Below are 13913 nucleotides of genomic sequence, written 5' to 3' on the forward strand. Positions count from 1 at the left end.
CCCCACCTCTGCATTGTCACTAGGTTGCTCTGTTCCCTTCCCTGACCTGCACATGTCCATATTTCACCAATAGACATTCAGAGATATTTTTCTTTCTTGTTTGTGAGTCTGGTCCACACTACATCTTCCTTTAAAAGGGACTTTAATTGAATTCTTTGCCAACTTCGCTGCAGTCAGTTGCACTAACTGATAACTCCTTTCTTGGACTTAATCTAGAGCAATTCATGGGTGAAAGCGCTATGCAAAGCAAGACAGAGAATTTGAAACATCACTGGGTACTGAATAATAAGATAAACCACAAAGTCAAAGTCTGAGGGAGCACAAGGTAATTTTATGCCCTCCCTAAACTGATATAATGGATGTGGTGCTGTTCGGTCCCTTTTTTAAAAACTTCCTTTTTTTTTGTTTGTTTATAAATCAAGACATGTATTGTTTGACTCGTGAAGACAAGAAACTGGGGTTTCACCACTGCAGTCTTAGTGTTGATTTCTGCAACTGGTCCACAATCAGGAAGAGTTGGATGTGGCAACTGGATTCAGAGCTGTGAGCAGTCCCAGCCACTGCCGAGGAGGCAGAGAATGTTATTGTGAGGGAATGCAGGAGGGAACTAAAAAAGAGCTAGGGCAAAAGGATGATCTGAAAACTTATAGTCACTTAGAAATGGCTGTGAGTTCCACCTTGAAAATAAAAAATGTCTGTAATGTCAAAACTACATGACTGTGCAGAGGGGAGAGGAATGCTTTAGGAATGAATCTCAAGAAGTATCTGTACGAGAGAGTCATTAATAATAGAGAATGAGCAGCACAGTCACTTTAGTCTGCTCTCCTCACAGACTTGTACCAGTGCTATGATTTAGGTTTGCAGTATGATTTTCTGCCTGTGTTGCTGGGCTGGCACAGCTGGCACACTCCTAGCTGGGATGCAATTTTGTCAATTTTAAAGTGCCGACAGCACCATGCCACCAACAGTTCCAAGTTCCATGCTCAAAAACTGTAGAGCACTTCCTCTACCAGGGCAGGTGACTGGGGGCACAGGTTTGTGGATGTGCCTATGTGCACAATCAAGCTGCATAAAGAAAAGAATATAGTAAAAGTCCTGAAGATGGTGCTGGCAGTGATGATTGACATTCCAGAAACAAACTACCTGAATGCAGATCAGGACAGAGGTGCAGCTTTGAAGAACTTGCAAGCTGAAAATGAAGGATAGACAGAACACAATATAATATAGAGAGATCCTGAGAAGAGTGATAATGAGCATGAACTCTCGCTAGCATTGTTTTTGTTGCCTTACTGCAAGCTTTTTTAGTATAATATTCTCTCAGCATCTTTGTGTCTTGATCGGATTGTTCTTGATATGGTGGAGAGCATGTTCACCAACCAAAGGTAAGTCAAGGAAAGACCTACAGGATACAGCCAAAGGACAGCAGCAAGAAGGGCTGCAGGTCCATGTAATACAGCTTGCAAAGGAAGACTAAAGAAACTGGGCTTCTCTAGCTGCAGCCAAAGAACATGGAGAAGAAGCAGCACAACGGTCTTCAAAAACATAAAATGCACCTTCAGAGAAGAAGAAACTATTTGGATTTCCCTGTCCATGGACAAGATAACAGAAAATATTGCACTTGTATTGCAGCTGGAAGGCTTTAGTTCAGATACTTGGAAGAACTTTCCAGTAGTAAAGCTGTGGTGGGGATTGTCCAGGGAATGGAGGAGTCTCTAGCACCAGCCATCTTCCACAGTGGACTGGATTAAGAGTTGTCAGGAATGCTGATGTCCAGGAGAGACTCACCAGAGAGACAGAGGTTGAAGAGACATCTTCTCAGGGTCAAATGCAGGTTTGTGATTCTGTGGCATTATTCGTGGTGCAGCTTGAGGACAAAAATTGTGTATTTTGGGGATATGAAAAGAGCAAGCTGCTTCTCTTTGAGAGTCATCCATTATCTGTGAAGGAATTCATTTCCTGGCTGAAACAGAGGACACAGAAGGCAACTAGGGCAAGATATGCTGCTGTGGACGTGTGTAGCCTATCAGGACTTAGGTATAGGCATAGAGCTACCTCACAGTTAGACCTGAAAACCACTGGCCCACTCTTCAGTTTTTAAGGTTCTGAAGGAAGCTCTTGTGCAAAAAGCCTGGCTGGATTTTCAGGCAATGAAGAAAGGTGCAAGCTGACTGCAGTTATATGCAGCTGAACCAGAACAAGAGAACACTATCAAGGATATTTGGGCAATGTGGACAGATTATGCATTAAGAGGGTGGTGGGCACTTTGGGCTTGCTGCTACCCATAGCAGTTGGCTCCCTGTACTTTTGGTGGGAGAAGCTGTCCTGAGGGCCAAATGGACCAGTGGCTAGATTCACTTGTGCCAATGTAGATGTCTAGAGCCATTTTAGGTTGTACTGGAGTGTCCAAACTACCCTCAGGTGGCTGGCAAATTTGACACAGGGAATATGAGAGACATGTTCCCAAGGTGAAATTCCCTTGGCATCTCAGCTTGGCACTTACTTCTGGGCAAATGGAGTGAACTCAAAGTATCTAGCATGGGCTTAAGCTCTTTTGGACTTGCAGCTAGCCAAGGAGCTGAATCTGTGGCTCTTAGTTTGATGGGTCAGAGCTGTGGAGCTTTCTGTGGTAGAAAACTTTAACTGGACATCCGGGCCTTATGAAGTGTAAGGAGCCCTCCCAGAGAAGCTGTAAAGCACTACACACACGCACCCACACACCCACCCTTTCACCAAGTTCTGCCAGCTCATTACGTTATTCAGCAGTGGATTGATTTGGGCTTTTTTTAAGCAGTGTAAAAGTAGATTGGCTGATAAAAAAGAGCCTTTTTGTTGCGAGAGCTTGCTGAGTTTGGGAAACTGCTTTCAATGCTATTGGCAAACACTTTACAGTGTAAACAGGGCCTACATCAGGCAGATAAATAAGTGCAGATGTGCTTTTCTGTAGGATCCATTTGGTGATAGACAATATATTGAAAAAAAAATTCTCATCAAATTAATTGTGGCCAATTAGACATAACCCCTTCCCCTCATCTCTGAATCCCCTCCAATTGCTGCTGCATGAATGGGAAGAGCTCCTATCACCTGTTTCATTATGCAGATTGATATTCGAACATCTGAGAACAATGCTGCTTTCTGCACGGCACGGCTCCAAATTGCTAATGAAACAGCTCTGCCAGCCGAGTCACTTAAACCCGCTTTCACTGCTGCTGTCGACAGCTCTCATGGTGAGATGTGGAGGGGAGAGGGAAAGGAGCTGTCCCCCCTGAATGTGCTAACAGCTCCCAGCCTGTGTGTTTATCGCTCTCCAGAGAAGGAAGATTTCTGCTCTCTGACTCTGAGAGGTTACTTTTCCAAAGCTGGGGTCTGCTTTGCACTTAGTGCTCCGTGATTTCAGTTGGTGGACTGAGGGGTTGAAGAGGCAGGCAGCCACTGGGCTCTGAACATAGACACCTTGTATCGCAGAGCTACTCCAGCCCTTCAGGCATCCTTGGTGTCTGCTTTCCACCCCCATCTCTAGCATCCACCTTCACAATTGATGTGAAGCAAGTGGGACTTCTTTCATGGGTGAAAGGATGTGCACATCACCTTGAGTACATAAAAGGGGAACATCTCACAACAGAGGTTCCATGGTGAATGAGTGGGAGGATGCAAGTGGGATACACCTCTGCCTGGGGCTTTTTGGGTGCAGGACTGCAGCTGAGCCCTGCTGGTTCCCTCACAGGCAGTCACCCCTTGAGGTAGGTAGATCTGGGCAGCAGGACAGGTCTCCTGCTACAGGCAAGTATTAACATGGGGCTCCTACAAGTGTGGACCCTGTACAGCTGGGTTTTCTCAGCAACTGGTGTGGTTGCTTATCTTCCCTTCCCCTATTATCACCACATTTTTTTTTGCCAGAGCCTCAAAGGACTCCTCTTTGCAGATGCCTGGGGTAGAGTAGTTGTGACTCAGGGCTCTGACAGGAGAAATATTTGCATAAAATAATGGGACCATTCTCTCACTGATCTACATTCTGAGCCTTTCTGTCCATATCTGTGGTTGATTCCACAATGTTGTCAATGTTTACTGCAGCATTGAGATTACCTCTGCACAGGCTTCCTCCATGTAATGGCCCCTGTATTGTTCCTCAGCTTCTCCATCATGTCTCAGACTCCTTATTGACTGATCTGCCAAAGAGCTCTGCTTCCCTGGGGATGATACTTATGATCCAGGCCCACTCTCCCAGCCCCTGGGAGAAATCAAATAAGTGGCTTTCCTTACTAAACTCTTTGACAATCTGTCAATTAACTGTCTTCCTTACGGATCATCTCCACACATTCCTCTACTGTGTTGCCAGGAGGGAACACACTCCTTTCCCATCTGTCCCATGAACTTTCTGGGAAGGCTTGCATGTCTTCTTGTTCCCTCAGTATGAGCTGTGTAGGACAGAAGCTAGTGTAGTTAGAATGATGCAACAGTTTTTGACGCTGGAGAGCTCACTGGGGATCCCTCCATGCCTGGACTGAGCTGCACCTGCTTACTGCCAAGAAACAAATGTGGGGCTTTTTGAACTGCTATCTCCTGTCAGAAAGCTGCATGCATGTACTGCTATTACTTCTCAAATATGGAGAAGTAGCTGCTTATCTCTGGCTCCATGGGCTGTGGAGTCAGCTGGACATTGGTTGCTTTCAGCGTTGTAAACATCAAGCCAGGTTAGCTGGGGATCTGTGTTCCTCTTAGGCACTCAAGCTAAAATTGTCTGGTATGGGTCCCATATGGATCCTTTCATATCGTTTCCTGTCTTGCTGTCCACCAAGCTATGGCTGAAGTGTGTGTGCATGTTGGTGTGTGAAGAATAATTTGCATTTGAAGATCTGTTCTGACTGAGGAATGAGCAGGAGGTAAGGATTGGTAAGTGAATGAGTAGTATGTGAATTTGTAGAAGTCATCAACCTGACTTCTTTCTCTAGAAATGTGCTTTTCCAGCTGCTAGAAATAGGCATTTCCTAAAAGAGAAATGTTTTCATTTATTTATTGATTGTCCAGGAGATTAAAAATTGAATCTGGAGCCTTTTTCCCGTGGCTGCTATTATGGGCTCTGGAACACAGTGGGGACAAAGGATAGTTCAGAGTTGGGATTGTTTCCCTTACCACAGCCCTGCCTGACTTTGTAATCCTTCTTACTCTAGTTTGTAGACATTGTGATGGAGGTAGAGATTGTGTCACTGGGAATGGAGGGTGGAGGTATAAAATGGACATGCCAAAACTCAGTCACACCAATGTTGGTCAGGCCTGCCTGATGCTTGTATTCTGTTGGAGGGCTCTGTGGGAATGGGAATGTCCTGTTTGCCTTCAAGGCAGGGTTCTGCAGCCTCTGGGAAAGCAGGTTGCCCACGCTGCAATCTCCTGGTTTAGCATGTCAGGAGAGAGACTGTGTTTCTTTGTGTCTGGCGTGGCAGTGCCCTCCTTGTGATGGGTCCCCTAGGCTGCTGCTTTAATCAGCTTAGTAAAAAAGAATAATTTTAGCATGCTGCGGTGATTTTTCTCCCATCAAAGTTTGCTTTCATTACAGTCTTTGATAGATGTGAGTTTGTCTTCATTCGTAGAGGGTGTGACAAAGTTCTAAGAGACACCTTATTGTCTGTTTTATGCCATGTGAAACTTCTGTTTTGTTGGTGATGCACTAACCTGAGTTCAGAAAAACAGCCCTGATGTTTTTTACTGGCTTAAAGCAGTAGGATACATGTTGTCTCTCACACACTCACATGCACATTCAAGCTCATCTTGCCATCCAGACTGGAGAGATGAATTGCCTAGTACAGAGAAACAGGTGAAGAGTGTTCCACACACAGCTTCTAGCTGTCCTCATGGCTGAGATGTTATGAGTGAGATATACTCCTTTAGGGGCTCTGGCCTCCTCAGTTGAGTTGACCAAGTTCCCAAATGGCTTTAAGCGGAGCCCAAGAACAAGGCTCATCTGCATGTGTTTTAAACTAGAACTGTCTGTAGATTGCAGCCCTGTAGAAGGTGGCAGTGCATGACTGCACATATTCATGTACCAGGTGAACTACTGGCATTAAATGGGTTTGGTCTGACCATTAGCATGTTGTCAGCGTGGTTCTCAGGATCATGCAAATACACAGTCACAGTTGGGAGTCAAGAAAGAATACCAGGCAAGCTACTGCTTGATATATCCTGAGAGGAGGAGGCTTCTTTCCCTTTAATCTACCTTTGCATCTTTACTGCTTATTCACTTCCTGGTTTGCAATTCTGTGCTCCTTCTCATCTACTGGTTCTAGGGGTTTTAAGCAGTCTTGATAATTGACAGTCTAAATTTTACTGCTCATAAAATCCCAGAGAGCATTGATTATGACTTGAGTTAAGCAAGTGGCATATAAAATCTCACAGTCTTGCAGCCGTGGGGGAATGTTATGATGAATGTATTTCTTGTGAGCGGCAAAAGCTTTGGCGTGTTCTGCCAGCTCTGTTCCGGGCATCAAATGTTACTAGTAACTTGCAGCCACTAACAGCATTTCATTTGGGACATTTGCCCAAAACTTTGAAAGCTGATCATGCGTTTGGTGAAGTGGATGTGAGGTGTGCTGAGAGGCATCTCTCCTTATTAATTACTTTTCTACTTCTGTCAGAACTAGGAAGTGCAAAGGCATCCGCAGAGCTGAAAAAGATACTTCTTAGGAACTAAATGACAGTTTGTGGATAAAAAGCACATCACATAGACTTTATTTTAAACCTTTTCTTGACAGTGTTCCAGCACCACTGTTACATTTTCCCTTTCCTTTCTCCTTTTATCTAACCTCCTATTTAATCTCTGATCACTGACTATTTCATGCACTTAATCCAGAGTAGACAAAAAGAACAGCTTGCTCAGATTTACTTCTTAGGCATTAACAGGAGATATTTGAAATGTTGATGTTTGAAAACACTGAAATATAATGTCTTCTCAATTATGTTTTCTACATGATAGTAAAATAAAATCAGAACTACCTTCCGATATTCTCCCAACCAGATGACTGCTTCAATCTGAAAGATTGTGAGAATTGTTCCTTTTTCTGTCTCTTCAGTTCCAGAAACCAAATGACTTCTCACCCCCTTTCCGCTTCGGGACAGTTCCCAATGGCAGCACGGAAAGGAACATTCGCAACAACTACCCTGAAATGCACAGCTACATGGTGAAGTTCAATCAGAGGGGGGTGGACGACGCCCTGTTCTCACTGAAGACTGGGTAAGTCTTTCTTACATGCTCCTTTACCACAGACTTTTTGCATGTTTGTCTGGAAAATTTTATTTTTAAGGTTTGAAAAATTAGCCTCTATTATCATTCCATGGTTAAAAGTATAGTAAGACCACACATAGCACAGTAGCACAGGAGAGTAACTCTGTGGTTCTTTTTACCAGGTTTTTCTATTGCCATCTCTGTAAGAGTTTCTGGTTTTGCTGTGTTTATAAGAATAAAAAAAAAAAAAAAAAAAAAAAAAAGCATCTACTGTATCCCTGTGTACATAATCCATGTGTGTATTGGTCCCAAAGACCTTGCTTCATCAAGATGTTTCATGCTGATGGGTTTTTATGCATACAGAAGAAAAGCTCACGGATCTCTGTGGACAAAGTTTTTTGCGGAGCATTTATATTGTCATCTGGAAATTCCTTTGTTTTCTCTCCTGTGTTTAAAAGATTATGCTAATCAGGAAGCTGTCAGACTAATCCCACCCCAGTGTATCACCACTTAATATAATGTAATGGAAGGTAGGCTTGAAGCAAGTAGTTTGGAAGTAGCCTACTCACTGGAATATTTTAGTATCAAGGGCTAAACAAAACATTATTTGAATAATAAGGACATATAAAAAATGTAAGCATTTCCTTGGGTAATTTTGGAAACGTGGGAAAATTTGTTAGTGAAAAGCATGCTTGAATAGCTCATCCTATTTTAATAACAGCGGATCTGCAAAGGAACTAGCTCAAAATGACATTTTGCAAGCCTTTGTGCTTTATAATTAAAGACCTCCTCCCAGAGCTGACCATTTTAGTTGTCAGAGCCCAGCCCCAGTGAAAAAAAATTTTTGCTTACACTCATGTTGCACTATGAGAAAGTTCATTCCAAAGCACAACTTAAGATGTTTAGCCAATTTAATTACTAGATTGAATATTCCTAAACCTGTTTGCCAGGTTCAGAGGTACACAGCCCATTACAAATGGTTGTACCATTGTTGGATATCATCCTGGGAAGATGCATTTGCCAGGATAGTCATCATTCAGGAAATAAATATTCACTGTCCTGGAAATATATGGATGAAATAGAGTTCATCACTTGTGATAGATGTCATCCTGGCTTCATATTTACCCTTGGACAGACTTCCTCACAGATAAGCACTTGAACTGAGATAATCACCATCCTGTAAATATATGTACAGGAGGTGTATTGTAAACACAGTGTGTGAGAGAGAATGTGCAACCGGAAGGTCTTAGGTCAATTATCAAGAAGTGTTTCATTTCAGATCTAGTGGGAGGATTTACTCATCAGCTGTCTTTGGGTATGTGGAAGATGGAACCTCCTGAGGCTGCCCCCCACATCCAAATCAATTTGTTGCAGTGTGAAAAGGCTCTCATCAGGCTGTTGTGCTCTCTACACAGCCCATAATGGGGATTTCTCTGTGTGGAAACAGAATTTTTGTTGTGATTTTCAGCTGAACAGTCTTTAACAAAGACCAATTCAGCATGGTAAACCATAAAGCTGCTGTTGTAGCCCCTTGACATTGGTAAAGATCTGGTAGTACTTTTCACAGTAACTGAGGGGTTAAACATAATGTCCTGACTATATTTGATTTGAAAAAGATACATTTTTCTCAGCTAAGTCATGCCAGCATTTGAATTGGAGAAAATACTTTCCTTACTTCAGTCCCTACTTTGCTATCTAATATTGATAAATTTTGTAAGGCATTTTAGATTCTTTTGAGATGAAAGGCAGTACAGAAATATAAGCTATTCTTAAGAATATAGATCCCCTTGACTTCCTCTTCATTCATCTTTATCTTGCAGTATGTTTGTATTCCAAATTTTCTTTCAGATCAGAAATTATGATTACCAAAAAGTCAGAAAGAAATAGATGATCCTCATTTAAAACCCAGATTCACCTGTAAGACAGCTTTAGGCTTAGATTTTATTTAACTATGGTGAAGGTGAAGATGACACACCTGAAGGATGGGATACCATCCAGAGGGACCTGGACAGGTTCAAGAAGTGGGCATATGGGGATCTCATGATACTTAACAAGGCCAAGTGCAAGGTGCTCCACTGGGGTCAGGGCAATCCCCGGTATCAACACAAGCTGGGGGATGGAGGGATCAAGAGCAGCCCGGCTGAGAAGGACTTGGGGGTTCTGGTGGGTGAGGGGCTGGACATGACCCAGTGATGTGAATTCACAGCCCAGAAAGCCAATTGTATCCTGGGCTGCATCCAAAGCAGCTGGACAGCAGGGTGAGGGAGGGCATTCTGCCCTTCTGCTCTGCTGAGACCCCATCTGCAGTGCTGCATCCAGCTCTGGGGCCCTCTGCACAAAAAGGACATGGGACTGTAGGAGCAAATCCAGAGGAGGCCACCAAAATGATTAAAGGGATGGAGCACCTCTCCTTACAAGGAAAGGCTGAGAGAATTGGGATTGTTCAGAAGAGAAGGCTTTAGTGTGACCTAATTGTGGCCCTCATGAAGAGAACCTACAAGAGAGCTGGAGAGAACCTTTTTATAAATGCATGTAGTGACAGGACAAGGGGGAATGGTTTAAATCTGAAAGATTAGATAAATTAGATATCAGGAAAAAATTCTTCCACGTGATGGTGGTGAGGCACTTTACTGTGAGGTGATGAAGTTGTGGATGCCCCATCCCTAGAGTGTTTGAGGCCAGGCTGGATAGGGCTCTGAGCAACCTGGTCTAGTGGAAGATGTTCCTGCCCATGTCATGGGGCTTGGAATTAGATGGTCTTTAAGATCATTTCCAACCCAAACCTTTCTATGATTCTATATAAATATTGCAGTCCATCTGAAAAAGGTTAATTTCTTCCTTAGCTGCCTAAAAGCACCTTTGAATTAATACAGATTTTATGTTTTCTGTACTATACCCTCTTGTTTCTTGCATCTGTGCAGGAAGTTGGATGCTTTCATTTATGATGCAGCAGTGCTAAACTACATGGCTGGCAGAGATGAAGGCTGCAAGCTGGTGACGATTGGGAGTGGGAAAGTGTTTGCCTCCACTGGCTATGGCATTGCCATCCAAAAGGACTCAGGCTGGAAGCGCCAGGTTGATCTTGCGATTCTACAGCTTTTTGGAGATGGTAAGTGAGAAGAAAAAGAAGCACTGAAGTTTCCTAAGAAATACCAAGTTTTGCGTGTAAGAAGTGAAAGTTTCTAGCTCTGGTGCTTCAGATGTGAGTTGAGAACATGAAATTATTAATGGGGTTTTTTTAGAGTCATCACACCAAAAATGTGAGGATGTCACTTCTTTCATGTTGTTGTTGCAGGGTAGCGGTATCATCAAAAGCAGTGCTGAAAGCACTAAAGTTTTCATAGAACAAGCTCAGATGTGTGTTTGAAAAAGCATCTTATGTGAAGAACGTCTTGTAAAAACAAGATTTCTGGTGTGACTTTTTCACTACCTTTGAGGTTTTGCCATGACCAAACCCACTAATTATACTGGACTGTCTGTGGTTATTCCATACTTTATAGCTCTAGACAGGATCAATCCATGCAGGGTTTACAGAATTAAAGGATAAATATTTCTGGATGAATGAGCTAGATCAGATTTTCCAAAACCTCAAAAAAAACCCCAAAGCGAAACAACAAAAAAAAGCCAAACAAGGAAGAACTTGAGACTCAGAAGCATATTTTGGAGCAAGTTTTTAATTAGAACATTGTAGTTACCTAATACACCTCTTAATTTACAGAGAAATTGCTGGTATTAACAAAAATTATTTATGGGAAAAGAAATTCATTCTTAGGAAATATTTTCCCGTCTTTCCATTTCACATTACATTTTCCTGTGTCCTTTTTTATAAATAAATAAAATTCACAGGTTATTTTATTTATAAGTATTCTTTTTTTCCCCCTGAAATCTGAAAATAACATCATATTATAAATATGGAAAGAACATAACTTGACATATTTCAGAAAATTGGCCACCTGACAGATAGGTTGTTCTGTTTCTTAAAAAGCCTAATATGTGCTATTTCAGAGAAGAACATAAGTTCTCCACAAAGCTTCAAAGACTCTGTTGTGGTACTACTTTAATACATGGGGTTTTTTCCCCCCGCCACTGGACTGGAGATTGAAAATGCGAAAAACTAACTTGCCTAACAACATGAAACAATTTGTCATCCTGCAAAATTAGTTTGTTCTGAATGTCTCAATATATGTGTGTGTGTGAGCGTTTACCTCTCTCTTGCCTCTCATGAAAAGGACCATAATGGTAGTAAGTGGTGTATGAAATTAGAGTACAGAGCCTTTGCTCCTAGCTGATACAAATTAGAAAAATTTTTGATTGGTCAAAGCCCTTGGAAGTGTTGAATTTGGACAAAATTGAATGGAAGAACAATGAGTAAAAATACTCAAATATTTTTTGGAACATTGCACCTAGTTTTAATGAGCTGTGGATATGATGGGAAAAAAATTGATTGAAAACAATCATTTTTATGAATTCTGAGTTGGAAATATACAATGTTTTCATCTAGAAATGATTAATTTTTGTCTACCAATATCAGTCACTAATTTTCCCCTTCACTGACTTAATGAAAGTGGAAGTTTGTGAGGCCAGGTCTTCAGTCATCTGGTGGACAACTGTTTCAGGATCTCAGTGTACACATCCAGCAACTGTCATAGCTGTGTCCTGTGGTATACCTTGTTGTGGCTAATATTAGGCTGTGGAAAAATCCTATTGACTTTCCTGTGACAAATAGCACTTGCCCTCATCGGAAGGGCAGTCAGGATATTTTATGGATATTGTAGATGTGGAAAAAGAACGTGGGGACTGGAAATTACATTAGATCAGCTTCTTGCTTTGTCTGCCCCAGTTTGAGCTCTTTAGCCATTGAAGGATTATCTAATCTGTGTCTTTCCTCCTGTCTATCTTTCCAGGGGAGATGGAGGAGCTGGAAGCTCTCTGGCTCACTGGCATTTGTCACAATGAGAAGAACGAGGTTATGAGCAGCCAGCTGGATATAGATAACATGGCAGGTGTCTTCTACATGTTGGGAGCAGCCATGGCCCTCAGTCTCATCACCTTCATCTGTGAGCATCTCTTCTACTGGCAATTCCGCCACTGCTTCATGGGCGTCTGCTCTGGCAAGCCTGGTGTGGTCTTCTCCATCAGCAGGGTGAGTTCCATTAACTGTCAGGGAGGAACAGAAGCTTTATTCAGACAGTCCTAGGTACTGGAGATGGGAATATCCACCAAGACTGTCTAACACACAGGTGGCATAGGGTGGCAGTCTGCACAGTGTCATCTTTGCACTGTTAATGCTGCAAAAATGTGCTAGCTTCTTCTGTGACATCTCTGGTCTCTGCTGGGTTATGGTTAAGGAAATGGAAATTTCACATGGAAATGAAAACACAGTAAAAGACAAGTTAACTGTTACTGCTTTCTTCTCCAAAGTGAGTTGTGAGGAGGCCAAATTTGGGGACCCCCCAAATGTAATCAAGTAATGACGGATAATATTATTAGAAATTTTGGAGTTTTACATTGTCCTCTATATTACAGCTTTTCAGCTGACCTTTTGTTAACTAGAAGTGTGCCTTCATTGACAGTCAGAAGTCCTTAACCAAAAGCCATGCCCTGAACCATGTAGAAATCCTTCCACAGAGGATGACCACATAAACTTAGCTTTATGCAAATCTGCCGTAGGGTACAACATTCATGTTTAAAGCAGATTCTAGCCATTTCTGAGTCATCTTCTCTATTAGTGTTGCTAGCAGTATCCCATTTGGAGCTTTATTTTCCTTCTTTCAAGCCGCTGGCCTTTCTCCTGATCCATTCTGAAGTGAGGTCAAATCTTGGAATTTTTTAGCTCAGCATCTGATGTAACAGAATTTACTTTGATTGTACAAGGAATATATAATTGCTGCGTAACATATTGAAGAGAAATGACAAAGGCTTTTGAGTGCAAGGGCACAGCCTCTCTTCTATACTGTTAGTTTGTAATGTGGTTTAGTCTGGAGATGAGGTAGGGCATTGTGTTTGGTAACCCTTAGCTAAGAACAGATTCTTTCATTCTGTGGTTATCTGCTAGACCTGGGCCAGGTTGATGTAAGGTCTGAAAAGTGTTAATCATCTGCTAGCTGCTGAGAATCCATGATAACATGATGTGATGGTGTCCATTTCACAACTGACATTAATCATCAGGCACTATTTGGCAGGTCAGGGAATAAAGGAGCCCCTTTCATTCTATTCTTAGGGATAGCCCTTGCAAACAGTCTGTGTCATGGGTCAAATGAGCTTGTGGAGAATGTGGAGGAATTGGGCCCTTCTGTTGTCTGATTTGAGGTTGAATAGAGGACTTTTGCTTTCGGGGATGTCAATTTGGAGCCTGTTATCACTTTTAAATTTAACAGAATGCAATTAAAAATTCTATTGTACCTCAGTCAACCAGACGCAAAAGACCTAAATACCTATTCAACAGTTCTGCTCTTTCTCTGTTTCCTTCTCTAATCTGTACTGGTGATTAATGTAGCTAAGTTTATGACAAACGAAGCTGTTCCCTTTTTAAGATAGCTCCTGTCTCATTGATTCACTGATGCCCAGATGGTTTTCAAGGGCCAAAACAGACTTTCATCCTCTCATCCACACAGAATTGTTTGTCTTGAGTCTTTTATTCCCAAGGATATTATTGTGCCCATTTGCAATTCTGTGTTACACCTACTAGATTTGACTAACGCTT

At 42.2% G+C, this 13913-nt stretch overlaps 1 protein-coding gene across 6 annotated transcripts in view; it reads left to right on the forward strand.

The window, feature by feature from the left end:
- The window catches only part of GRIN2B (glutamate ionotropic receptor NMDA type subunit 2B), a 222741-nt gene that overhangs the window by 206494 nt on the left and 2334 nt on the right, over nucleotides 1–13913 (forward strand). For all 6 annotated transcript variants that reach the window (XM_017737898.1, XM_017737897.1, XM_017737900.1 and 3 more), the window contains 3 exons: nucleotides 7059–7219; nucleotides 10132–10319; nucleotides 12115–12353. In XM_017737898.1, the coding sequence (XP_017593387.1) occupies nucleotides 7059–7219; nucleotides 10132–10319; nucleotides 12115–12353 (588 nt within the window). The remainder of the gene's footprint in view (nucleotides 1–7058; nucleotides 7220–10131; nucleotides 10320–12114; nucleotides 12354–13913) is intronic.

The sequence above is a fragment of the Corvus brachyrhynchos genome, unplaced genomic scaffold, assembly GCF_000691975.1.
Source record: "Corvus brachyrhynchos isolate BGI_N302 unplaced genomic scaffold, ASM69197v1 scaffold56, whole genome shotgun sequence".
Taxonomy (NCBI): Eukaryota; Metazoa; Chordata; class Aves; order Passeriformes; family Corvidae; genus Corvus; species Corvus brachyrhynchos.